General features: G+C 48.6%; 2 protein-coding genes across 11 annotated transcripts in view; one reads left to right on the top strand and one right to left on the bottom strand.

The window, feature by feature from the left end:
- The window catches only part of LOC147580969 (uncharacterized), a 57,273-nt gene extending 56,763 nt beyond the window's left edge, over positions 1-510 (bottom strand). For all 10 annotated transcript variants that reach the window (XR_015251258.1, XR_015251260.1, XR_015251259.1 and 7 more), the window contains exon 1: positions 221-510. Coding sequence is in view for 5 of the 10 variants with exons in the window: in XM_086707001.1 (XP_086563127.1) it covers positions 221-510 (290 nt within the window). In the remaining 5 variants the exon portion in view is untranslated. The remainder of the gene's footprint in view (positions 1-220) is intronic.
- Positions 511-688: 178 nt separating this feature from the next.
- Positions 689-27,755, top strand: part of CLIC5 (CLIC family member 5) — a 103,577-nt gene continuing 76,510 nt past the window's right edge. Inside the window, exon 1 of the mRNA XM_086706996.1 lies at positions 689-822. Within this exon, the coding sequence (XP_086563122.1) occupies positions 760-822 (63 nt within the window). The 5' untranslated portion in view covers positions 689-759. The remainder of the gene's footprint in view (positions 823-27,755) is intronic.

The following is a 27,755-nucleotide window of genomic DNA, read 5'->3' as shown; positions in this document are numbered from 1 at the left end:
GGATGGCTCCTCATAGGGGTCCTTTCTTTCCTTGCCCCCTCCCCACAGCTCCTCCCCACTCTGAGCACGGCTAAGGCAGGAAGGGGCTTTCCCAGTGGGTAACGCCAATAGTAGAGTAACTTGGACGAGCTAAAGCATCGTTAATGACACATAAGACTTAAAGCCATCTTTTCTCCCCTCTCTTTTCCCGTTCGCTTGGACTCCCTCTCCCTCCCTTTACCTTTCCCGTGAGGTCCCCGGGGCCTCGTAGGCGGTGCCAGCCCGGCTCGGCCGCGACTGCCTCCGGTCCAGCGGGGCCGGGGCGGCGGGGCAGGGGGCGGGGGCCGGGGCCAGGGCAGAGGCCGCGCTCGCCGGGCGCCCCTCCCGCCCAGCCCCGCCCGGGTTGACCCCGCCCCGCGGCCTCCGGCTATTTTGGGCGCGTTGGCTGCGACGCGGGGATAGCTGACTGGAGCGGATCCTGTGACACCTCCCTGCAGCCCGGCACTTGTTGCTCCGGGGACCTGCTGCCATCCCTGAACCCACCTTTCCCCTCTTCTCCTTTGCATGTGATCTCTCGGGACATTTGATCTCTCAGACACTGCGGTTCCCGGCTTGAGAAACAGATCCGATAATAATAATAATAATAATAATAATAATAATAATAAGCGCCGCTCTCAAGGAGGGCCCCGCAGAGCAGGAGCAGGAGCGCAGAGCGCTGGCTCAGGCGCCGCAGAGGTGGCGCCTCCCCGGCCCGGGACGCTGGCCCCGGGCGCCGACGGCATGACGGACTCGGCGACAGCTAACGGGGACGACAGGGACCCCGAGATCGAACTCTTCGTGAAGGTAGGTCGGCGTCCCTGCGCCCGCCGCACCTGTCGCGCCTGCAGTCGGGCTCCCGGCTGCGCGGGCTCACGTGCCTGGGCGCGGAAAGAGCTGGGACGCTGGACCCTCCCCAGGGAGGGCAGCCCAGCCCCAGCGATCCCTTGGGTGGCCTTCCTGCAAGCCAGAGAGCCTCGCTTCGGGGCTCCCGGCTGCTGTGGAGTCAGGTGCAATCTTGCAGGTGGCTGTCTTCTTGGAGAGTTGGCCGGCCGTTTGTCAGATCCGCTGTAGAGCAAGCGGGTCGCCGCTACAGGTCCCTGCCCGGTGCGATTCTGGCTAGTCCTTAAGGGGGCATCTCAAGGTATAAGGAGGTGGCCGGAACCTGCCTGGAGCCGTGAGCGTGCCTCTAAAATTGGGTGGGAGAGAGAGCTAAGAGAGGGAAGGGAAGAAAAGGAAACATTGCCGATCCGGACAATTATCTTTGGCAAAATAAAAATAACATTTCTTCAAATGTCTTTTCTCTCTTTTGCTGAGAGCTACTAAAAAAAAAAAAAGCAAAGGAAACAAAGGTGTTTCTTGCTTTGTGACTTGCAAAGCAGAAAACAAACACTCCATTGGCCAACGTTACTATTATTGTCATAATCATGGTTCTGCAGGGGAGTATCAGGAAATGCCAAGGTTTGGCAAACAAACAAACAAAGAAAACCAACAACAACTACAAAAAAACCCCCGGTCAACTTGGGGCAGGCTGGGATGGAGGGGCACAGTGCACAAACTGACTTCAGTCGCCTCGCTCCCTGGGCAGAAACAAGCTACCCTCCAAACGGCTGTATTTCATTTGCAACCTGTAGGAGGCAAAGCATGGAGGCGGAGGAGGCGGCGTTTCCCGGTCCGCGGGTGGTGCGGTGTAAGAAAGAAACATTTGATCAGTCCTCGCTGTGGCGGGCTCACCGCAGAAGCCGGGAAACCTGAGGCGGCCGGAGAGCGGCCTCCTGGGCGGTGCGGGGAGAGTCGCCAGGCTTGGGGGGAGGGGAGTCCGCTGGCGGCGTGAGAGCCACGGGGGGGGGGGGGCGGGGAGGGGGGGGAATAGTCTTCAAATGCAAAGTTTCCCAGCAAAGGCACAGGTGACTGAGGAGAGGAGAGTTCCTTGGTGCCTTTTTTAGGAGTCTCCTGGCTGAATTGAAAAGACCTATATATCTGCGATGGGAAAGATGTTGCTTTGAGCAAATTGCCCTTATCTCCAAGCTGATGAGAGATTTTCACCAAAAAAGGATAAGATCTGCATAAACCTTGATAGCAACCCTTTGGTCGTTGGTATCTTTTGATGCCTAAAACCGAACAGAACAATCCCCAAACCTCCATCAGGTTGCGACTTGGTAAGTGGTCCTCCCCAGTTGGCCCTAGCGTACCACAAAGGTCTGTTAAATATTTTTTGGCTAGGTGTTACCTTCTTTGGGTTTATTTTTCAAAATAATCCGTGGAAATTATGCCTGTCAATTTGCTTTGCTGAACCTGTTTGTCTCCCCTCAGATGTGGCTCCTGTCTCCCTCATTTGGTTTCTGGGTCCCCTCTGGGCAGGATTACCAGGTCCTTTGGCAGACCCAGATAGCGAAAGAGGTCGAGTCCTCTCCAGAGCTGGGCACTGTTGGACCAAGGGCCAGGAGCCGGCGCCCTGAACCTCACCATCCAGTACTGTGGCTTAGGGAAGGGAATGAACAGGGAGAGCTTTAACAAAGCCAGGAGGCTCGCTGCTCTCCCTGAAGAAAGCTATTCTAGGACTTTCTCAGATTTCCTGGGAGCAGGTAGTTTCATAGTGTCAAGTTCCTGAAAGCTATTTGAAACACAAATTGACTCTTTAGAGTCAGAGGAGCCCTTTGACCCACTACTAGGCACGGAGACCAATTCTACCTGCACCTTGGGAACTTCGTGTTGGCAGCTTTGAAGGTTTTTTCCACGTATACAAAAAGCTCACTGCACAGCCCTCAGTGCCCCCAAAAGAATTCTAAAATGCCTGTGTTGTTATTTGTTTTGCCCCTAAAGGAAGGCAATCCATGAGAACCAGGCAGGCCTTCATGATTAGCTCAAAAACCGGACTGATGGGAGAAAAAAAAATCAGAGAGGTTAGCTCTTGATTTTTCCCCCTTCTTTTTTGCAATTCTGGTTTGTAGTTATCATTTATAGGGAGCAGCAAAGGCTGAAAAATGATTGTGAAATCAAGATCCTGTCCAGGTGATGATTGGTTTTATTTTAGGGAAACAATGTCCTGAGTTCCAGAATCAACTTACAGAATTGACATTTCTCTTAGCTCTGTGATGCTCATGAAGAAAGGCCTTCTTGTGGAGGGTGTCTGGTGCCTGAGGTCCTTTCAGCAAGGCAGGATCGGTTGGTTTCTAGGAAGCCTCTCAGTCAGGCTGGACCCCACCCAGAATCCGATGTGTCATCTTCAACAACTTTCTGGAAGGGACCTTCTCTCCACCTGGCCTGTCCACTGGGTGCGTCATTCAAAACCTGGGTCGCCCAGGGAGTTTCAAGGACACATGATTCTAGCCCACATCAACTGATTATCATCTGTTAACTATTACTGCTGCTGCTAATAATAATAATAATAATAATAAACGGTAGCATTTTAGGATTTATGAAGCACATTCAAATACCTTATCCTGTTGGATCCCCAGCATCCTGTTTATGAGCCTTGGTTCCCTCGCGTGAAAAATGAAGAGAACGAAAAAAAAGTGACTCACGGGGACCTTGTGAGACTTAGTTGCTGTGAGAGCACTCAGTGAGCCACAGTTTGCTTTCTGTGTAACACCCCAGGGAAGTAAGAATGATGATTCCACCTGTTTTATGGTTGAACACACCTGGTCACATTCAGATCCAGTCCTCCTATGTAGCAGTTTGGACTCTGAATTTCTCTTTCTTTTCCAAATACCCCTGTTAGGCCTTGTACCTGGTTTTGCTGAGTTAGGCTCTTGAGGGCCATCCAAGAGGACAATTCATTGATACTTAACTAATGCATTCTAATGTGGTCATAGAATGCAGCCAAGGAGTCTGCTCTCCTTGCTCTGTACTCCTTGCAGAGAACATTGTAGTAGCGACTTTTAGGAGATTATCTCCCTCACACTTTTAATTTCTTCATCAACAGTAAGAAAGCTTTGAGTAAATCAGCTCTGATCTAATGTTTCATAATCGCCGTGGGCGGGACAGAGGTTTGGAGAGACAGGACATGAGATCGAGTCTTGTTTTGCTTTTAATTGGCTGATGACTGAACAAATTCCTTAACTTCTTTTTTTTTTTTTTTAATGTTTATTTATTTATCTTGAGAGAGACAGAGCATGACGGGAGCGGGGGGTGGTGGGCAGAGAGAGAGTGAGACACAGAATTGGAAGCAGGTTCCAGGCTCTGAGCTGTCAGCACAGAGCCCCATGCGGGGCTTGAACCCAAGAACCGTGAGATTATGACCTGAGCCAAAGTCGGATGCTTAACCAACTGAGCCACCCAGGAGCCTCCAAATTCCTTAACTTCTACGAGCCTTAGTAGCCTCTTTTAAAAACAAGAGGATGGTCATAAATAAAGTGATCATGTCATTTATTGTTCCGACAAAGACACTTGGTTGGAGAGTGAAAGGGGATGCTATGAATAATTGGGCTAGGACAAGAATTGTTCGGGGTAGATCAGGATGTGTGGCCACTCTGGTTATGAAAATACTTTCACCACAGACTTGCTGTGAGGACTCCACAGGAGCAAGTAGGTGAAAGCACTTCGTAAATGAAAAGGGCTATAAACACACAGAAGTAAAATAATGATACGAATTCCATGTCAGATAAAACCTTTCCTGATCTGCAGGCCCCTGATTTGCCTTAAGGAACAAAAGCTTGGCTGCTTCCTCACTTGCAGGGCTATTTCAAGACTAAATGAGATCACACACAGCTTGGACTTTGATCATAAGGAAGACAGCAGGTTAAATTGACAGTGGCAGTGAGTGTGGTTTATAGAACGAAGAAAGAGCAAGGAAGTAAAAGCAAAACAGAAAGTGGTTCTGGGAAAACAAACACAGGATGTGCTGAGTAGGTTAGATCAAGACATTCCTCCCATCTGCATTGATGCCTTCTCACCTAGTCTCATCCTTAGACCCCCAAAAGTAGAAAACCACTGTGGTGGTTAGACCAATTTGCTACAAATGTCTCTTGGTGCCAGGGCGGTGAATTTCAATAAAGACTGGTGGTTCTCAACTTTGGCTACATATTCAGATTGTTTGGGAAGCTGTAAAAACTCCCTATGCCAGGCTACTCCCTGGTCAATTACATGGATGTCTCTGTAGGGGCGTGGGACCCAGAAGCACTATTTTTACCCCCACCCCCAGGCGAGTCCAGGGTGCAGCTTTGGTACAGAGTCACTGAGTCATGATCAGAGGCAAGTTTGACTGCAGGCAGCTTTTGTCACTCTGAAATAGGTGGCCTCACAAGTGCGGATTAATGTCCAGAATTTGTAACAGCCTCAGGGCATCGTGATCAGGAGTGATGTTGATAGAGAGCTCGCACCCAATCTGTGCTCGGTTAACAGATGCTGACGGACTATAAAGCCCTCTCCACAGGACTCCAGAACAATCAGTGCATGGGGTCTAGTCAAATAAGCCTCAGTTCAGCGTGGGGGAAATAAAACGGCATCCTGCTGATTGTCTGATGGAAATGACTAGTTGTTTTATTTATTGAGTGATCCAGAAGGCTCTTGACAGTGGTGCAGAGCACAAGTCAAGTCATGGTAACCCATAGTACAGTCATCTGACTTCCAGAACAGACAGGATCACATGTTGTGACATTCCCTCTCAGATCCCTGCGGCCCAGTGGCTGCCCGGTCACCTTGGGCACCTTGCCTGAGCAGGGGATCATTAGGTTTTGACATCCCCTTCATCCTATTAAGCAGCTGTTTTTCTTTTCCGCTACTCCAGGTTTGGGTCTGAGGTCAATAATCCAGTGCACACATTCACCTGCCCTGCTGTGTCCATGAGTACATCTTTTCTGGAAACGCATCCATGGGAGTGCTAGGGTCAGAGGTCAACTGGCGGATGCCTCAGGCCCCGTGGCAGATGGTGGGGGTGAGGGCTGTGGGTCTGCAGAAGCGAAGTCCATTCAGCTCCTGCCTCCCTGCCCGCTTGCCTTGCGTTGTTTTTCTAGGTTGCCTCGCTCCCCTCCCTTCCCCCCAGCTCCGCCCCTCCCCGGGGCAAAGACTCCATCAATTTTGACAGTCAGGTAAAAACCTTTTCATCTTGATTCCTTTTGAGTTGCCAGGTGCTGGGCTCCTGTTAGTGGTGGCAGGAGGTGTGTTGGAGGAATTGCTGGCTTTGGGGTCAGGCCGTGGGCTCCCAGCCATGCCATGCCGGCTAGGACAGGCTGTTGTGGCGCCCTGTGCCACAGTTGTTTTTTTGTTTGTTTTGTTTTTTTGTTGTTGTTCTTGTTTTGTTTTGTTTTAACCAGGGCAATACTGATGATGGTAATACATATTTTGTAGCGTTGGTGTGAGCATTGAATGAGCTGTGCATGAATTGGGGCAAAAATGTAGCTTCTTCCGCTACAGCGTCCTTGGTGAGAAGCCAAGCCCGTGAGCTCTTCTACCCTGGTGTATCCGAGAAGCCACAGACTCAGTCCTACCTGCTTCTGCCTCGCTGCTGGAGCTGAGTACAAACGTCACTGGATCTGATTGCCTCTGTGAAGTGCTGCTCTGTGTCCCCAGAGGCCGCTGTCTGAAGTTATGTGGTTGGCCAGGCCACAGGGTGTGTGCAGATCCCTCACCAGTGGTTGGGCTTCTGGAGCTCAGTGGAAGTTGATTCCTCCCCATCAGTTGCTCCCTCATCCAAGGGAACTCCCACGTTAGCCCTGGGGGCTGGGTCAGGATGCATCAAAGCCTTGGGGTGGGGGGGGGGGCGGTACGTAGGGGGGGGCATCACAGGCCTCTTGTGGGGATGTTATTTTAGGGGCGTCATTCTCTTTCCAGTCACTGGGCTTTGGCTCACCGGGAACATGCCTATACCTTTAACCCTTAGATGAGAAAGAAGGCTCTAGAGTCTCTGACCTTTGGTTTCAGGAGGACCCCCCCCCCACCAGCAACCTTCCAGCTCTGAGTAGCCATAACTGCTCTTCTAGAAAATATACACGTGTGTCTACGTGTATTATCTATCTGCACAATACAAACGACGTAATAGACTCTCAATATCTGGTATTTTTAAAAATTATTACCCAGGAGACATCCTTATCTGTCTTTGTCATCAAGGCTGGAGGACTAGAATTCGTGAAGGAGCAAAGTGGGTAAGCGTGGCTTTCCTGAAGATGTGGGTCAGTGATAAAAAGATTCTCTGTCTACCCAGGGCATCCTAGACCTGACTCTGCTTACATTCTGAGGGGTCAGCTCCAACCACCGGGGAAATCTGTCTGCCAGCTCCCTGATGGAGAATCTACTTTGGAAACACATACATGTAGTGAAGTAATAGCTTAGTTCTGAGATGGGAAATTCTTTCAGGATAAATAAGATAGAGAGCCTGTTGTCAGAAACTAAATGAATCTTTTCTGGGAAGAAGAAATGGAGTTTTAACTTCTACCAGCACCCTCTCACTCTGCTTCCGTGGGAAGATTCTTTGAACTGCATGTGTTGTAGCCCTCACGGTGAACAATAGCTGGGCCAATGGCGCTCGGTTTGGGGGTGTGCGGAAGGCACTGCAAAGCTTCTATACATACACCGGCTTGCTCGTGCCCTTTCTTCAGAAATCCCTATTTAGGAGGATTTCGGTAAGGCCCAGGCATCTGTCTCTTTATGAAGCTATCCCTGGGTGATTCTGGGATTTATCAAAGACTGAGAGCCAGTAGCCCAAACCATGGGTAAATAGAGCTGTACAAATAGTGGCATCCAAAGGGCGACGTGAAGTCCAGCCCCTACTTGAAGCGTGCATTTTGCAGGGTGGACGAGACTGAGGCAAGTACTCTTACTAGCGTGCATCACCCTGGATTGAGCACAAATAAACCGGGAAAGGGAGGAAAGGAATGCATTTGACCTTTCTTTTATAACTTGCTTTTATCGTCTGTAATATGGTGTTATGACATTGGAGTGACCGGTAATTTTGTTTGTTTATTTATTTATTTAAGTTTGTTTATTTTTGAAAGGGGGGGGAGGGGCAGAGAGAGAGGGAGACACAGAATCCCAAGCAGGCTCCAGGCTCTGAGGGGTCAGCACAGAGTCCAGAGCGGGGCTCGAACCCATGAACCGTGAGATCATGGCCTGAGCCAAAGTCGGACGCGTAACCAGCTGAGTCATCCAGGCGCCCCGGGAGGGACCAGTAATTTTAAAAGGTAGACCTGGGGCGCCTGGGTGGCGCAGTCGGTTAAGCGTCCGACTTCAGCCAGGTCACGATCTCGCGGTCCGTGAGTTCGAGCCCCGTGTCAGGCTCTGGGCTGATGGCTCGGAGCCTGGAGCCTGTTTCTGATTCTGTGTCTCCCTCTCTCTCTGCCCCTCCCCCGTTCATGCTCTGTCTCTCTCTGTCCCAAAAATAAATAAACATTGAAAAAAAAAAAAAAAATTTAAAAGGTAGACCTGAAAGAGGTATTTGTGAGATAAAGAACTTTCGGAGTTAAGGGATTGAAAACAGTCAACCAACCAACCAATCAACCAGTTACCCAACATGCTTATGAAGCTGCCTATTCTGTGCCAGGCTCTATGGAAACTCAAGAGGGGCTGCTGGAGAGCAAGGAAGACAGGGTCTTAGGAGGCCATGAGCTTGCAGCTGAGGAGTAAAACTTCAAGCAAGCATCAGTGCCTCATGAATGACAGGAAATGAAATGACGGGTGCAGGTATAGGGACCAGCATGTCCTGAACGATGTTTCCAGGTGTAATTTGGGGGGAGTGGGACCTGCGTTGTGCTTCGAAGAATGGTTAGGATTCATGGAGTGGCAAGCAGATCAGGTCCAGCAACAGAATGAGGTGAGGATATTAGGGCCCAGGGGTATATAAGATTGTCTGAAGAGAATGGCCTATGAGGAGGGGTGCAGTTGGAAATAAGGTAGAAAAAAACCTAACAGTGGGAAGGGTTGTGAGTGGCCGGTAAATGATTTTTGCTCCATCATAAGTAAGTGGGAAGCAACCAGAAGTTTCTACACAGGATAGGACCTTAATTCGGTGCCTGCTTGGAAAGGCTCATATGCCGTATCGCATGATGTGGTCGGCAGTTGAATGAACTCAAAAGTAAGAAGCCCGGGACTCCAAGTCCGATTGGCCACATATTAGGTGTGTGAGTGTCTTTAAGGCCAAATTTCCTCTTCCGTAACATGGGATACGAGATCATAAAGTGGTAGAACTTCTGACTTGGAGAAACCTCTTAGAAGTCATTTGTTCTGACCCCCTCTCAGCAGATAAATTCACAGTATAACATTTTAGGTTGCTAAATTCACCTCCTGAGACGCAGGTTTCCATATTTGGGATGGTGACACCACTGATGTGCTTGTTCATGATTGTCTAAGATGTTGTAAATGGACTGAGTGCAGATAAACTAATTGGGCTTGAGTTTTACAGTTCTTTTTAGCCCCGAAACCCTATGAGTCTACCATAGAGCGGCGAGGACAGGAGTGGTTGCTAATGAGAATAATCTTCTAGTGCTAGAAGGGTTTTGTCTGAGGCAATGGCAGGTCAGTCAAGTGCAGACGTCCAACAGAGGGCTGGAAAGCCTGAACTCAGAATGACCGGAAGGCCAGGGTGAGGGGTGTGGGTTTGGATTTCTGTTCAGAGCTGCAGCTGAAGGACTAAGTTCCCCAGAGGAGGAGGAAGGAGCGTGAAGGAGTAAAGAAATAGGGACTGTGCTCAGGAAATGCCCACCTGAGGGGGAGGAGTGAGGCCCCAGAGAAGCCTGCAAAGGTGAGGAAGGAGAAGAGAGGAAGGAAATGAATGTACCGCCTTGGATGAAGGGAACTATGGGAACGTGGCTCAGAGGCAGGAAACAGCAGGGTGTCCCCGAAGAACTGAGTGCCCTGTGGCTGTGGCAAAGAGAATGCGAAGAGAAGCAGGAAGGCGACAGAAACATAAGTTAGGGTCGGATGTTGAGGCACCGCTGATGGCAGGCCGAGCAATTTGGAGCTTTTTTACAACGTAGAACGTTGCCTGTGGAACCACCTGCTGGTGGGGAGGGGAGTGCTTAATCATCTGAAGCTGGCCTGCCTGGCCCTGTCGCATCTGAGGAGACGTGTTTAAAACTCCGGCGGTCTTCACGGTGTCACAGGCCTTGTGCCGGTCACTCCACCCCCGGGTAACAACCTCCGTGGTCCTTAAGATGAGGTTATCCACCGTTGTTAATCATTATCCTCTGGTAAGGGAGGAGAGCAACAGCATCAGGCTGGAGAGATGACGCCCGAGGTGAGGGAGGGAAGGCCCTATAGTGAATGGAGTCCAACTGGGAGCCCATTACCTAGAAGGAAGAGGAAGGGAAAACCTCGGCGTCCGTTACTATCTCTTAAAAATCCAATTTGGGAGGTTGTCATGGCAACAGAGCCAGTTTTCTCGATTCAGCTCAAGGCTCCTCTCTTCTGAACCACACGCCTCTGCTCCCCGGTGCTGACGGCGAACAGAGGCCCGGGAACTACAGCAGGTGGGCGGCAGTTCGTTTGTTCACATTTGGGTGCTGTGGCATTCTGTAGTCATTATCGTAAAATCTAGGATCAACAGCGTCTTTATAATCTGCCCGAGAAACCAAAGGAGCCACACGCCTGTGGTGATTTATCACCAATGCCTCAGAGTTTTCCTGTGCGGATAGAGAGTTCTGGGCAGGGCTTGACCACAGGACTCTGGCACAGGGGAGCCACGTGGGCAAAGCTACGAGACCTCTCCTCCTTTGGGTACTGAGTGAGCCTACCAGAGAGCTGACCTGTTTGGCAGGATACTACAAGGGACCAGTAAGAAACACGAGTCACTTTTGCAAGCCAGCGTTTTTTCCCTGTTGGAGTGTGAGAGGTATCTTATTGGTCAGCGTGGGCCCTAACAGCTCGGCGCAGTGTTTAGTGAATGGTTTTCCCTACTCGGGTTCCTTCCACTCTGGTCCTGCCACCCCCTAGGGCTGCCGGCTCCTCTGTCTGGACTCCATGTTTGCCAGCACAGGGGGAGACGGCAGGGGGAGGATCCCCTGGAAGGTGTGCGTGGTCCCTGACTGCAAGTGGCCACGTCACTGTCACCCACTTTCCACAGTCCAGAACTCAAGTATCATCTAGCTGTGTTCCCAGGAAGAGGGGGAACAGGTTGGTGAACCACAAGTCATTATCTACCATAGAAATGATTTATTTCCTTGTTTCTTGCCACCGTATTACCTCATCACCCCTGTCAGGGCATCCTGCCTGCGGCCTCTCGCCCCTCCTGTCCTCCAGGTTTAATGCCATTAGCTTAATCTTCCTCAGATACTCCCTTTATCACACCCCCTCCTTTACCTGCTAGATCAAGTTCAGGTGCTTCAGCTTCATATTGAAGACCGTCCAGAACAAGCCAGCATTCCATTTCCCGACCTTCTTTCCCATACTCCCTGAAAATGGTTCCTTATGTGTCTTAATAGTTTTTTATGCTTTTTTGAGTCTCTTCTCTGATTCTGTCCTCACATATAGCCCCTTTGAGGAAGGAAGAGATTTAAGCTTTGTCACAGACGAGGTGCTTGCTGGGGTCTACGTGCTGTGTTGTTCTGCACAAGCCAAGGGAGAAACCTGGAGATCCTGATTCCAGAACTGACCAGTCCCCACCAGGATGGGGTTTCCCAGTCCTGTAAGATCACGAGAACCACCTAGGACACTTTCCAAATTCTAGCCCAAAGTTAGGAGCTAGAGTCTTCAGGGGATGGGGCCCCAGACGTCTATAATTCACTAGTACCCCGTGATTCGGATGCACGGTCCGTTATGGGAACATTGCCATAACGTAACAAGGGCCCCTGTGAATATCCTGATCCCAAAGAAGTGAAACTCATGGTGGACATTTAAGGCACAGTGACATGCAAACACGGGAGAGAAACCTGAGGGAGCAGTGGGCCTTCCAGCTGCTCTCAGGTCACCCCATCTTAAATATTGGCCCATGCTTTCAGAATGCACTCCACGGACTGTGCAGCTATAAAAACAGTCATTGGCAGGTTTTTTGGGTTTTGTTTTTGTTTTTGTTTTTTACCCAGCTGTTCATCCCCATCCCCGGATCATAAGGTGCTTGAAATAGACAATGTCAGGAAAGAGATTGGGGGGATGGCAGGGGGCCAACGCGTGGGAGAGACAAAGGGAAACGGACTTGACTTTGATGTAGCAAAACCAGACTTCACTCTCCGGTCCTCTTTTGGTGCACTGGGTCTCTCTGCAGTTGTGGAAACCAGACGGTCAGTTTGGAGACTGAATAATAATAGCCGTGGCTGTATGATGCTCTGAATACCTTACTTGCATTGGCTGAATCCTGATTGTGACTCCCGGTTTGCAAATGAAGAGACTGCAGCTCAGAGAGACAACGTCCCCTGGCCAAGGCTGCAGAGCTATGACATGGTAGGCATGTCCCCCAAAGACTTTTTTAAGTTTATTTATTTTTGAGAGAGAGAGAGAGAGAGAGAGAGAGAGAGAGAGAGAGAGAGAGAATCTCAAGCAGGCTGCACACTGTCAGCACGGAGTTCGATGTGGGGCTTGAACTCACGAACCTTGAGATCATCACCTGAGCTGGAGTCAAGAGTCAGATGCTTAACCGACTGAGCCACCCAGGTGCCCCCACAATTATTTTTAATCACTGATGAGTGCTCGCTCTCTCTCTCTCAACAATAAATAGACTTAAAAAAAATAACGAAGTTAATGTCAAAGTTGCTTTAGGGGCATCTGGGTGGTTTAGTCAGCTAAGCATCTGACTTCGGCTCAGGTCATGATCTCACAGTTCGTGGGTTCGAGCCCCGTGTCGGGCTCTGTGCTGACAGCTCAGAGCCTGGAGCCTGCTTTGGATTCTGTGTCTCCCTCTCTCTCTGCCCCCCCCCCACTCTAATCTTTCTCTGTCTCTCAAAAATGAATAAACATTAAAAAACATTTAAAGTTGCTTGAAATACCATTTTCCACGTGGCAGCTCTTTATCAAGGTCTGCCAGCCGCCAGGCCATGGCTCTGATAGGGAATGAACTGCACAAGGCAGGCGCAGTTGAGCCCTGGCAGAACTCACAGCCTGGGAATGGAGGGGGCAGGGCACACCAGACATGCAGGGGGCTTGTGATCCTAGGGCAAGTACAAGGCTATGGGAGCTCCAAGCAAGGGGAGCCGGGATCAAGAAGGCACTAAGCAAGTTTTGTAGCACAGGCAACAAAGGACTTAGGATACAACTCAGGGGTGGGACATGAGAGTCCCTGCTGATCTGAGGCCGAGAAGGGAGACGATGCCATCTACCTCTCCCCTCAATGGGCCCATGGCCAGCGCAGATTCTGGAAGGAGCAGGTGATGAAGGGACACCCTAGGTTCTCCACCCCTCTCAGGACTCCGGGTCCTTCTCTCGACACCGCTAAGAACAACCATGGAGGATCCTTCTGGCCCCTCTCCCATGCTAGGTCACCTTAAAGGGCTATCTGAAGCTTATCTAGGCCTGATGCTCTCCAGAAAACATTTTTCTACCTGTGTGCCAAGAATTACACTATCAAGGGTGAGGCACCTTTCATTCCAGAGCGGGAGATAAATGGCCCTTGGTGGGAATGCCTGGCCGGTTCACACTTGCGAGTGAAGGAGCACCTCCTGGCGTGTAACCAGCCATCAGTCAAGGAGGGTAAAGGAGTGGTTATCAGATGCACCTTGTTGATGAGGGGAAGGACAGTCTGCGAGGAGCTGGAAAAAGAGGCCAGGGATGAAGATACATGTCTCTCTGGCCGTGGCTCTGCTCCCTGGGTGCTGATTTCCTTTAGTTGGGTCCAAGTGAATAGGACAGTAACCAACTGACAATGGTTACCTTGAAGTCACAGATGAGATAGACCCTCTCCTGGTGGCTGGCTGTTTCCTACAAAGGGGTTTGTGTGCCCTCATTTTATTATTGCTGTGTCTGTAGATCCCATATATTATACGTAATACGTGTTATGGACATACATTAGATAAAAAGGCTTTGGCATGTGCTATATGTTCAAATAATGCTATTGCTAAATCATACATACCTAATCTGCATTTATTCCGTATTCCGTAGCCACCGCATAGTTATTGAGTCACAGAGCAGTACAATAGAATTCAGGGAACTTGGTTTTTGCTTCTGCTTTCTGCCAGCCTAATATTCTGGACTGGTCGCTTTGGGCTTCTTCTTCCCTAAAACACGGGGATTGGATGAAATGATAGCTGAGGTCCCTTTCAAATGATAGCTGAGGTCCCGTAAAAAATCAGTTCTTTGATTCTGCTGTGTACCGAGCACTGTGGGAGGCCCCGAGAGAGCTTCCAAAAGGACTGAGTTCTCAAGCAGGTTCCCATCTACCTGGTGAAGGGTCTTGGAGCTCCCACAACCTAGTCAGGGCCAGCAAACTGCTTCTGGAATGGGTCACATAGTAAGTGGTTTTGGCTTTGTGGTCTGTCCTGTTTGTGTCACAGTTACCCAACTCCGCCATTGTGGCGTGAAGGCAGCCATAGACAGTATGTAGAAGAGTGCTATTTCTCACTTCCCTTGTGCTTGGGAGCGGTTCTGTTCCCTTTGACGTTAACACTCGCTGCTTCTCTGGGCAGCGCTCTTAACATCTGTGTGCTGGGGCACGATCACCTGGCTGCACGGAGGTACAACAGGGTCTACCCAGGGAGGTCACCAGGTGAAAATACAGTGAAGACCTCATTTCTAAACCGGTCTTGCACAGCAAGTGACATAGGTAAGCAGTTCCAATAGCCAAGCCCCTCTGTGAGGCCTCTGAAGACTGCTTCAGAGCAGAAGGTTGCTTTCCCGAGAAAGGAGAATGTTGTCTTCTGAGGCAAACATTCCCGATGGTAAACACTGGGGGCACTTTATGCCGTTGACTCCCCTGTGCCCTTGACAAAGACACTTGACCTCTCCGGGGAAGTTTTCAACTATGACGTGGATGAAACTGCATTCCTAGGCCTGCTGGATCCTGGCCTCACTTCAGATTGTGTAGATTCATGGAATCCACTTACGGTCTCTGGCTATTGTTTACTTATTTCGATTAACTTTCACATTAGCCAGTTTCACTGTGCGCGTGCATCTTTGTGTGCATGTGAGTGTGCATGGGTGTGAGCACGAGGGTGTGTGAGTGTGTGCATGGCCGCATGGGTGTGCATCTAGTTTCCTCATATTCAGGTCTTTTCAGCAGCCTCACATACCAAGATCTGGCAGAAAATTATTTCTCTCCTGTACCAACAAGTCTTCATAAAGGGCACTTCCGCCCATCCTTCGTGTTTATCCTTTGGAGAGTCCTTTCAACTGATTGCAGTATTGACATGTAGAATGTGCACTTGTCCTTCTCGGCTGAGGCCCAGCACATTTGAACACGCTCCTCACAGGCCCTGCTTCTTCAAAGCAGAAGCCAGGAACTGACTCTGGAGACCAATTCCCATTCTGCTTAAATGAGCGAGCGGGTGTTCTGTGGTTTGCAACAAAGAGTCCGTATCAGTATTTCCTCAGAAAAAATTGCACAACAGGATCTTCTTTGAAGTCTTACAGATCCTTTGACATTCATTATAAAACCTTAGAATGTCCCAATAGGAGATTTAACACCAAATATTTCTTTTATAACTCCAGTAAATTCTTGGGGGTGATTTTAATAAAGGCTACTACAAATGTAGATCCAGGAACCCGGAATTAATCTGACTCATCCGGCCAGCCTGGGGTAGGCGGGGGTAGAGCAGATCACATGGGCTTCTTTCTCCACCCTCCTCATCCCCTTTAGTGTCACCAAAGCGCAGCCTTTTCACTGAACGAAAACAAGTTACGGTAATCCGAGAGCCTCCTTTAAGAACGAAGAGTATAGTAATATTAGCTAACATTTATTAAGTGCTTACGATGTGCTAACTGCTTTACACGCATAATAATACTATTACTAGTAACTCTATGGTGTAAGACGAGGAAACTGAGGCACCAGTGGGTAAGTGGCTTATCCAGATCCCATAGCTCACAAGTGTTCCTAACTTACCGCCTCTGCGAAGTAGTGACCTGAGGCTGTGTGGTGTATGAGGGTGAAGGGACAGTCTTCCCTGACTACCTGTGGGCCTTTTTACTACCTCCTTCTCTTCCCCTTTCTGAATACTGTAACAGGCTTAGATGTTCTTCATTATACATACCCCAAGTTCACACAGAAATATTAAAAAGGAAAGTGGCGTTAACCAACAGCCTTACCCTCAGCCTCCCGATGCCTCCCTCTCAGCCTGTGCTGAAGATAGGACCCCCGTGAAGACATCTGCTGAGCCTGAGCCCTGCTTTCAGTCAACCACATGGACAAGGAATTAGACTTGTGTCAATCCCAAGGGTGAATGCTGAGGGCTGATTTTTTTAATTATTATTATTTTTAATGTTTCTTTATTATTGAGCGACAGAGAGAGACAGAGAGTGAGCGGCGGAGGGGCAGAGAGAGGTAGAGACACGAATCCAAAGCAGGTTCCGGGCTCTGAGCTGTCAGCACAGAGCCCGACGCGGGGCTCGAACTCACAAACTGAGATCGCGACCTGAGCTGAAGTCGGGTGCTTAACCGACTGAGCCACCCAGGCGCCCCTGAGGGGCTGATTTTAAATTTTAAGTAGGGAAGGCTGATTTTAATTTCACACACCAAAGAACTTTCTTGCACTGAGTTGTCAAACAGAACGATGGGTACCTTGAGAGAGGTGGTGAACTACCCATGAAGGATGTGTTTAAACAGTGGTTGGATGACTTCCACAGGGCCTGGTGGAGAAAGAATCTGTGTATTTGGGCCTAGCACATAGTCTTCCGCACATAGTAGGTGCTCATTAAACAGTAGCAATCTTTAGCAAACCTGTTCCCCCTCTAGTGGCCTGTTGTTTTAATATTCTTTTTAATTTATAGTTCTGCTGTAAACCGGAAAACATGCAAGTGGTCAGTACCTATTACGTGAAGGGTTTGTTAAGGTTCGAAATCTGCTAAAATGACGTTACGCTTTTGAAGTGTTGGAGTTACTCAGAGGAGCTCGGGAGGGGCTCTCTCCCCTGTGTCCTGGGGTTGCTGTAGCTCACACAGGAGTTGATGTGCCCATGCATTTTATCTAGTTTAAGTTACAACAAAACTGGGCCGTGAGGCATTTGAAGGCAGTTGCACTGACCTTTATTTCCGTGTCCCCTGCAAGTCTTTGCAAGGACCAAACGTTTGGCAGATACCCGGGGAGTTTTCAGAGACTGATTAATCGTTTGGTCAATAAAATCTTGCCAGTCCTGGTGACGAGATTTAGAAAATGTTAAATATGCTGACTCTTGTCTTTTGTCCAAAGTGTGTTCTGTCCACTTACTTTAAAATAGATACGTGAACTTAATAGTTTGCGATGGCCATGTGAAAATGAGAATTTCAGAACCTTTCCTTTTATACATAATTAGATATTTTCTGCTCGTATGGCTTCTTGAAATGTTTCCCAACTCTGAAAACTTGGAAATGAGGTCATGCCCGGTGAGCTTAGACTGGCTGGGGCGCCCGGCTTTGTAATTGCCAGCATCTATTTCCTACAGGAATTGCTGGGCCAGAAACCACTCTTCTGATTGGCTGTGATTGACGGGGATCCTCTCCTGTGGGAGCTCAAAATGCTTCGTAGGTCTCTTTCCCAGGAACCAGCTAGCTTGTGTGCTGAGTGTGTGTGCATATGTGTGCGCGTGCATGCACACGCGGACACGTGCACACGTGTGAACAGAGGCATTATAGAGCGTGCATTCTCACGGGGAACAATATCTCCCCAAGGGGATAAAATTGGCTCTTGTGGGGTGAAAATTCTTACTCTTTTTTGGTAGATAAAGCACAAATACATATATAACACAGAAACAGATATATAATGTATCTGTGGTATTAAATTTCTGTGGGGGTAATGAGGGGAAAATGGCTGCAAAGGCTTCTTGGGGAAGATAATACTGAAAAAAGTTGAAAACCACAGATACAGACGTATAGCAGATACACTGATATATAAATACACATGTATTTGTGGGGCCACATGTATACAACACATACATGCATGTATGTCTATTAGGCATAAACACACATATACATAAACATAAACATATACATAAACATATACATAAACATATACATATACACAAGCATATACATATACATACTATAGTCGATTCACCCCAAAATTGAACTGATTGAATTGGTGACAGGGACAGGACTGAATTCTATGTTCTTTGTGAAACTTTCCGCAACTGAGGGATTCGCTTTCAACTGTCATGTCCCCCACTAAAGATCTGATGTGCCATGAACTGCCTTCCTCATTTTAACTTGCAGACACTTCAGGTAACATTGTGCACAGTCTTCAAACACAGATAATCTGCGTTCGCTGTCACTCTGTGGAAAGGCTGCCTGTTAGACATGAGCTGGATCACCAACTCACTTTACCAGACATCCACTGATCCCCTTCCCGGTTGGTGTTGTAAGGTATCCCATGGGGCATGCAGAGATGGGGAGCTCGGCCCGTGGGTCTGAGACCCCACAGTAGAGTCAGGGTTAGGGATGGGCCTTACAGGTGTGAGCGCCCCTGAAGCCATTGAGGGACGGAGGTGACTGAAATAGCCCGAGACTGGGGAAGGGGCTGACCTCACATCTTTTGGTACTCCCCATCCAATTTTCTCTGCCCTCACTCTCCTTTATCAACCTTATCCTGATGTTCATCTTTCCTCTTGTTAATTATTTTTGCTATGATCACGCCGTGTTTTGATTTAGAGTGCCCTGAAAATGTTTTTGGAAGTAGGTGGTACATATAAAATCTAATTTTTTTAAAAATGTTTAAAAAACGTGTATTTGTTTTTGAGAGAGACCAAGAGCAGGGGAGGGGGAGAGAGAGAGGGAGACAGAGAATCCCAAGCAGGCTTCGTGCCATTAGCACCGAGCCCCATGACGCGAGGCTCAAACTCAGGAATTGTGAGATCGTGACCTGAGCCGAAACCAAGAGTCGGACACTTAACCAACTGAGCCACATAGCTGCTCATAAAGTCTACTTTTTAAAAAAAAGTCTTGTTACACATTCGTACATACAATACCTGTATTCGACAAGGCTGTCTAGAATCAGCATTGAGTTCCTTGCACTCCATCTCAGTGACCTTCTTGGCCATTACACTGGCCCTCTGGTCATACTTACTCCTTGACTTACTTCCATGATGTATTCCCAACCCTCCTTAGAAAGCACTCGGGGAGTTTCAAGAAATGTCGATGCCTGGCCCCACTCTGGACCAATTAAATCCAAGCCTCTGGGGGGTGGGGCCCAAGCATCTGCTTGTCTTAAAACTCCCCTGGTGATTCTAATTGCAACCAATCTGGGCATTACTTGTTTAATCCATCAGGTCCCCCAAATGACTGCGCATCACAACCTTCCTGGGAACTTCTGAAAAATACAAGCCCCTGGGCTCCACCAAGGAACTTGGGTGTGGAAAGAGAACTCTGTATTTCCTGTTGCCTTAACGCCAGACTTCCATGTTGCGGCCTCTGCTTCGGGACATACCATTTTCTTCACCTGGAAAGCTCGTCTGTCTCCTTTTCCTCTCTCCTTTACCTTCTTAGAAATCAGCTTTTGTTGTTTTAAAGAAACCCCTTTCTTTTTTTAATGTTTATTTTTGAGAGAGCACGTTGGCGCAGGAGCTGGGGAGGGACAGGAGCAGGGGTATGGGGGGGGAGACAGAGGATCTGAAGTGAGCTCTGCACTGAGAGCAGAGAGCCCCATGTGGGGCTTGAACTCACAGATTGAACCGTGAGGTCATGACCTGAGCCAAAATCAGATGCTTCACCCACCAAGCTGCCCAGGCCCCCCTAAAGAAACCCCTTTCTTTTTTTTTTAATTTTTTTTTTAATGTTTATTTATTTTTGAGACAGAGAGAGATAGAGCATGAATGGGGGAGGGTCAGAGAGAGAGTGAAACACAGAATCTGAAACAGGCTCCAGGCTCTGAGCTGTCAGCACAGAGCCCGACGCAGGGCTCGAACCCACGAACTGCGAGATCGTGACCTGAGCTGAAGTCGGACGCTTAGCCGACTGAGCCACCCAGGCACCCCAAGAAACCCCTTTCTGATTGACACGCACACTCTCCTGCCTCCACTTGGTTCTTGTGCCCTGTGTCCCAGTTAATAGAATATGGATTTGCAATACCAGCTTTGTGTCTGATTAAGATAGGTGTGATTTCAGGCACACAAAGAAAAACTCCCCCAAGTTTTTCCAAATAGTGCAGCTACCCCTTGGAGACTTAAGCGGTTATTCTACTTCAGCATGGGTGAAGCCTCTGAGGTCAGACGTGGGGTGGGGTGGTGAGGGGACAGGACACCTGAAAGCAGGGAGAGGAGGGCACAGAGAAGGTAAAACCAACCAGTCTGTGAGCCCTCCCTGTTTGGTGAGCGGCTACCCTGTGGCAGGTGCAGGACAGGAGATGAAGGACAGGTCCCCTTAGTGAGCTTGCTCCCTAGGAGGTACACAGTCAGTGAGTGATCTCTGTTCCTCCCTCACGGGGTCGGTGGGTGGATTGCATGAGTTAACGTCTGCAAAGTGCTTGAAATAGTGCCTGGCTGTAGTAAGTGCTAGTCGATGTTGACTGTTGTCGTTTGGCTTTGCACGTGGCCATGCAGCTCTCGTCATGCTCTCTGGCATTAAAAATTGGCTTTACTTACTGAGGTGTAACTGACGTGCAACATTGTATTGATGTCAAGTGTATGACGTAATGATTTGCTATTTGCATAGATTGTGAAATGATCACCACAATCGGTCTATTACCATCCATCACCATACAGAGTTCTATATATATTTTTTTTCTTGTGAGGAGAACTTTTAAGACTTACTCTCTTGGCGTTTCTTATTTAAAGCCTTCTGGCCTTGATTCCTTCGACAAACACTTACCTTGGTATTTCGTCTTATGTCAGCCGAGGCTCCTGGACTGCTGTAAGCGTTCCGTGTTGTGTCCAGGCTGGGCTCAGAAATGACAAGAATGAGTCAGGACGTCTGCCTTTGATCGGATTTGGGTTGCGGGGAGCTACCGCATCCCCACGTGCCTACCACGGAGAGATTGATGGAGAGGAGCCGGAACCAAGGGGAAGGTCTGGGGAGCCTACAAGGTTTCAGAGGGAGAGCCGCCATTTGAAGCTAAGGGTGGCAGAAGGCTTCACCTGGCATTTGAGGAGGACCCTGGAAGGAGCAGGACTGGTAATGCAAATGGGCCACACTTTGTCTCTTTGCTCTTGGAACTGTACCCACGCATCACCCGTGCTGCCATTTCATCCTTAACCTCATGAAAGTACGTCCTCTTAGAACTGCCACTTTGAGGATGGGGAAACTGAGGCTTAGAAAGGTGGTCGCCGTCTCTCAGCATCTCAGAGCTAGGAGGAACATGGTCAGGCAGAGAGCAGCGGGGAGTGGAGGAGACACTGCAGGTGGAGGGAGCCGTGGCAAATACGACAGAGCATTGGAGTTTAGGGCGTGGAGTGGGAGCGGGGTGGGGGGGACGTCCAGTGACAAACCCGCTTTGGCTATGCCCAGAGGAGGACTGAGAATTACACCAGAAAGGTTGGTTGTCCGGATGATAATCACATGATCTGACCTTGGGCACCAGTTGTGGCACTGGGAACGAGGTCTGGGGGGGCCCACACCATGTCTGCCATTAATCCATTAATGCTGGACGCTGAGGAAGTCCAGAGGGTCCCAGGGAGGGACGCCCGAGTGGCGGGGAGGTGCTCCAGCACAACTGTTGGCCGACCCGTGCAGATACTTCAATTCGAACGGCTGGCACGGCCCAAATATCTACTCTGTTCGTGACAGCCTCATAACGGCTCTTCAACAGAAGGTAGAAGACTTTGGAGCCTGTTGTGTAGGCACTGAGAGGTGGTTTTAGTAAGTTTACTTAATGAAACTAAGTAAGTTGAGTTATGATTATTGTTAATTACTGTTGTTAATGATCACAGCTGATATTGATTTTGAGTGCCCTCAAAATTTTGGAGGGCGGAGCTTTGAGTTAAAAAACATCTTGTAATGCTTATTTATTTTTGAGAGAGAGAGAGAGAGAGAGAGAGATGCAGAGTGTGATCTGGGGGAGGGGCAGAGAGAGAGAGGGAGACACAGAATCCGAAGCAGGCTCCAGGCTCTGAGCTGGCAGCACAGAGCCCGACGCGGGGATTGAACTCGTGAACCACGAGATCATGACCTGAGCGAAAGTCGGACGTGCAACCAACTGAACCACGCAGGTGCGCCGAATTTCGAAATCAATAACGTGAAATTAAAGACTAAGTTTTAAGAAATTTCTTAAAGAATCTATGGCCACCACTTGTATTGAGCTTTAAGCTACCGAGACCTGGATGCTGTTGCACCTGATGCCCTCGTACGTGTGAGAGCAGTTGCTGTTTCCAGATAGCATTTGAAGCCTTCTTTTAAGGGGTTAGAGATTGCCCCCCCCACCCCCACTCTTCAGTAGGCGAGCCACTGGTGTTCTTTTTGATTTTAACTATTAAAAACCCTATTTCCACAGTGATTACTTTGTATTACCTTCCCACCATCCTCTGAACTGAGTAAAACTTCTATAATTATACCTTTTTTGCAGATGTGGAAACTGAAAGCCCCCACTCCCCAGATGAAAAGAAGAGATTAGCCCAACTTTACAGAGCAGGGCAGCAAACCAGAGTCAGGTGGCCGCTGAACAGCCTTCGTGGGGACCTGGGTGTGACCAGCGGCAAAGGTTAGGGGAGGGCCCAGAGCGCTCCATGAGAAGTTTTCCCAGGTGCCGCATCAGAACAGGAATGACATGTGTCTAGGGAAGCTCCTTTTTCTTTCCCTCACCCGTACATCCAACAGTTCAGTAGATGGGGTAAAGGCGGACGCTGTCTTCCTTCGATCCCAGCCTATCTGTAGGAAATGATTTCCAGAAGAGGCTCTGTATTTGTTTCCCATTGCAGTGTAACAGTTATTACAAATTTAGTGGTTTAAAACCAATGCATTTTTTATGTCAGAGTTTCTGTGGGTTGGGAGTCGCATCAGCTTAGATGGGTTCTCTGCTCAGCATATCCTCTGGAGCAGAGAGCCCTTTCCAAGCCCTTGTGGTTGTTGGCAGAAGTGGAACTGAGGTCCTGAGGCCCCTGGGGCCCCTCACGGTTGCCTGCCACAGGACCCCCTTCACGGGCGAGTCACATCATAGCAGCTTGCTTCTTTAAGGCCGACAGGAGAGTCTTTTACATGCGTCTCCTGATTAAGTCAGACCCACTCAGGACAGCTTCCTTTTGATTAAATTAAGATCCGCTGATTTGGGGCTGTGATTGTATTTGCCCAAATCCTTCCCCTTTACTATACTCTGTTAGCTAGAAACAAGGGAGGGAGGGGATTGCACAAGAGCATAAATGTCAGAAGACCGGAGTCATGGTCAGCGGTGGGGAGGAGGGGTCACCTTAGGGTCTGTCTGTCATAGGTAGGTTGCCTCTACCTGTAATAACAGCCAAACACTTCATATACACCATCTTCTCATATCATCATGACTTCGTGAGGAAAGAATTGATTTGGACCCGTTTCACAGTAAAGGAACCTGAAGTGTGAGGTCCAACCCCTTTCCCGAGGTCACACAGCTAGTAGGGACAGAACTTGGTCTTAAATTCAGGTTTGTCTGACATCAAACCAGTCAACCAAAAAGTCTCTGTGCCACTTAAGTGCATTGACAGTCTTAAGTCCTCTGAAGACACCATTATACTGGAAACTAATGTTTTACTCTGACCTTCCTGGAAGCTTCCCCACTTTATTTATATTTCTTCCCAAGCTTAGTTAAAGCGCACATCTATGACCTTGGACTTGTTGGCATCAATCTGTTTTCTGCGGAAGGAAGGACACTCCTACTGCGTGAGGGGGTGGGGGTTGTATATATTCCCTTATAACCATTCTGCAGTGTGAATGTTATTATCCAAATTTTCGCTACGAGGAAACTCAGCTGCAAGCTCAGGCAGGTTATGTGACGTTGAACTTCTTACAGTTGTTGGGAGTCAGATGTTAAACCCACCATCTCCTTATCGTGCTTTATTCCATCAGGCACCCATGGGCCGACTCAAATCACTTTCTAAAACAAAAAGGAAACAAAAATCAAAGTCAAGACGGAGGGATTTTTTTTGTTTGTTTGCGTCAGGCAGTTCTTTGTTTAGCTGCCTCTTTAACTCCCTGACCTGTTGCTGGACTGGAAACTAGTGACTTAAACATGAGTGGAAACCACTTTAAAAAATAATAGCACAAGCCTGCTGCTGCCTACAGTGATCCAGAGGGTGAGGTTTGCAGAGGAGGGCAGAGAATCTACCTTGTTTGGCTTGGTTTTTATAATACCTGTCGTTTGTAAAACAGTCTGCAGCCTAAAGCATATTTGTATAGTTATATAATCGAGTTCTCCTAATGACTCTGTTCCCATGTCCCTACTTACAGATGAGGGGACATTTCAGGGAGAGATTCAGCGTCTTGCCCAAGGTCACACAGTGCATACAAGGAAGAGCTGGGTCTACATCTCAGTCTTTACTACCAAGCCCTCCATCTGTACTCCCACTCTCATGAGCAAAGATGGTTATATGGGTGGGGACATCACTGAAGAAACCATATGCATGTGAGATGAATTCCATCATGGATCTGCAGAGTTGACCCCAAAATTTAGCTGTCAACAGCCTTTTGGTAAACTCCTCAAACCACTAGCTCAGGGCTGGTACTTTTACTGTTACCTCCCATCCTGGAGGGCAATGTGACTTGCCCAGCACTCTGCCCCTTGGAGGATTTGGGTACTTTTAATGGGATGCTGATTTTTCAAGGTATTTTTTGTGTGTGTTTCAATATCCCTCATTTACAAAGCAGAGCCAGGCACAGAATCCTTGCGATGAGCAAGATGGGCCTTTCCTGTTTTCCCATTTAGATTAAACTACAGTTTAATAATAAACTATGTGGTTTAGGGGCGCCTGGGTGGCGCAGTCGGTTAAGCGTCCGACTTCAGCCAGGTCACGATCTCGCGGTCCGTGAGTTCGAGCCCCGCGTCAGGCTCTGGGCTGATGGCTCGGAGCCTGGACCCTGTTTCCGATTCTGTGTCTCCCTCTCTCTCTGCCCCTTCCCCGTTCATGCTCTGTCTCTCTCTGTCCCAAAAAAAGAAATAAACGTTGAAAAAAAAATTTTTTTTTTAAATAAAAAAAATAAAATAAAAAAAAAATAAACTATGTGGTTTAAATGTTGACCTTGGGGCGCCTGGGTGGCCCAGTTGGTTGAGCATCCGACTTCGGCTCAGGTCATGATCTCATGGTCCGTGAGTTCCAGCCCCGCGTTGGGCTCTGTGCTGATGGCTCAGAGCCTGGAGCCTGTTTCAGATTCTGTGTCTCCCTCTCTCTCTAACCCTGTTCATGCTCTGTCTCTCTCTGTCTCAAAAATAAATAAACGTTAAAAAAAAAAGTTTAAAAAAAAATAAATGTTGACCTTGTGGATGTGAGATTGTGAAACCAGCATCCAAGATGTTAGGCACAGAAAGGTGGTGAATCTAGAAAACGACTTCCATTGATCTTAATTTTAGGCTGGGGATTTTCCTCAATGCTTTTTCCAGAATTTCAAAGCAACCCTGACTTGATTTCTTTTTTTCAGAGGTAGGATATTTACAGTACAATATAACCTCAATGGGATGCTGGGGCTACTGGTAGGAGAAGCTGGAAGGGGGTCTCTGAGGTCCTAGTGATGACAATCAGGGAAGGGGACACATCTCATATAAAAGGACACCCGGAAAGTATCACCGGGGACCGTGAGAGTATCCAGTTAGAGCCAGTCATGCTGTGTGTTCCCTCCTCCCCGCAACATTTTGACAAGAGTGAAACAAGATCAAGTGCACACCAAGTGCAGTCTAGAAGAGCAGACCAGGTCCCATATGTCAGTACCTCCAGGCTGCAGAGCACTTGTACCCATGTGGGCAGGAGATTCATGCCACCCCCTGGGATGGGGAGAGCCTTGGCCCTCAGTACTGACCTTCTGTGTACTCACAACCAGGACCCCTTAGGCTGAGACTGGCCTTCAGTTTTCTTCCCAGGACATCACCTCCCTGCCAGCGAATTCAGGAGTGCACCACACGTTCTTTTCCCCAGTGGAGACCACAGCTTAGCAGAAGAGATAAAGGTTGGGTGTAGACACCAACAAGAATCTATCTTGGAAGGTCAGCAGAAGATAGTGCTGAATGTTGAGTTTGGAAAGGGAGCAATGACTTCTGACAAGGGAGTTATCAAGAAAAGTTTTGTAGAGTGGGAAGTGATGTTAATACATGTCTGTAGGAAGCAAACGTTTGCAGAGCTTCCCACATACCAGATAAGTTAATGGGGTCAAATGCTTGGGTTAAGTCCACCGTACCACTCATGTTGCTATTCTCAGCATCTTTCCACTGGCTGCCAGGGGCAGAGTATCAGGTCTCCAGTTTCGTGGGCAACACAGGAGCCACACTGACTTTCAAGTGAGGCACAACCGCCGTCGATACATACGAGTAGTTCGTGGAAAATGACTCAAGTAAATGCTATTCTGGAATCGTGCGCAAGAAATATGGCGCCAGGTCGTCTGTCCCTGCGCAAGCCTCCTTATGGTGGGCGGGGTCACAATCACCGCCTCATCGTAATCTAAGCATTTAAATGATGCTACCTGCAGCCATACGGGTTGTAGTGGCGATTACATCCTTACCAGGTTCTCCACTCCATGAATGAGCAGAGGGGAAACCTCAGCTCTAAAAAGTCAGGAAAGATCACACTGCTTCATCAAGCCCAGTAGTTTCCAAGTATTTCCAAGGAATTTTTGTTGTTGTTGTTGAACTAAATCATATATAGAACCCCACTATACGAAAAACATAGAAGAGGGTCTACTGTGGTCCACTTCCCCTTACCCGAAAGTGACCCTGAGGCACCTCTGAAAAGCATTGGAGCTCCAGGGACTGTGGTCCCCAAACCTCAGTTCATGCCTACCACTGCCCTCCCTCTTTAGGCAACAAAGTCCTTTCATCCAAATTAATGCCCAGAAGGATTTTTACTTGCCTGAGGTCACATAGCCACTTCTGGACAAAGATGGGACTGGAACCTGAGTTTTCTGACTCCAGCCAGTGCTCCTTACCCTCTGGGTGGCCTCGTCCAATAACACTAAGGATCCTGACAACCCTGTGTCCCGATTACACCAAAGAACCCAGCGACACAGGAAGACAATGAGAAGGTGTGTCAGTCAGGAGCTCAATGGAAACTATTGGCAATCCTCAAAATAGGCACTTGGAAGAGAGTTTGGTAAACGGGGCTGTTTACAAATGTATGACCAGGACTTAGAGGCACCATCAGGAGAGAGTAGAGGAATATATCTGGGAGAGCAACAGCAAGGAGTCTTTACCCCTCTTAGGCCTGAACCTTTACCTAGACCCAGAGGGAGTCCCTGGAAGGAGTGTGGCCTTCGCTAGAGGGCTGCAGCCAACTCAGAGTAGCCTGATAAGGGTAGAGTCAGGGCAATAAACACCTTGACTTTATGCTCTTTCAGACCTCCTGTCTTCCTCTGGTGCCTCACTGGTCAAATCCATCCTTGGCAGCCAGGGGGCATGGAACCCCTTGATACGTTCCCCCACATCAGCCTCCCAGGGTCCAGGCAAGTGGGACAGGTGGAGAGGGGGTCTGGAGGGACAGAGATATCCAACACAGCTGGTTAGGAAGTCATTTCACTGTTGCACTGCCTGGTCAAACGTTGTTGGTTTTTTGGGGTGTTTTTTTTTTTTAATGTTTATTTTATTTTGAGAGAGAGAGAGTGAGAGAGAGAGAGAGAGAGAGAGAGAGAGAGAATCCCAAGCAGGCTCTACACTGTCAGCACAGAGCCTGACT

This window comes from Puma concolor, chromosome B2 (genome assembly GCF_028749965.1).
Source record: "Puma concolor isolate L17-30 chromosome B2, mPumCon1.1.hap2, whole genome shotgun sequence".
Taxonomy (NCBI): Eukaryota; Metazoa; Chordata; class Mammalia; order Carnivora; family Felidae; genus Puma; species Puma concolor.
Note: the sequence above shows the minus strand (reverse complement) of the source record. Positions and strands in the feature narration are given on the sequence as shown.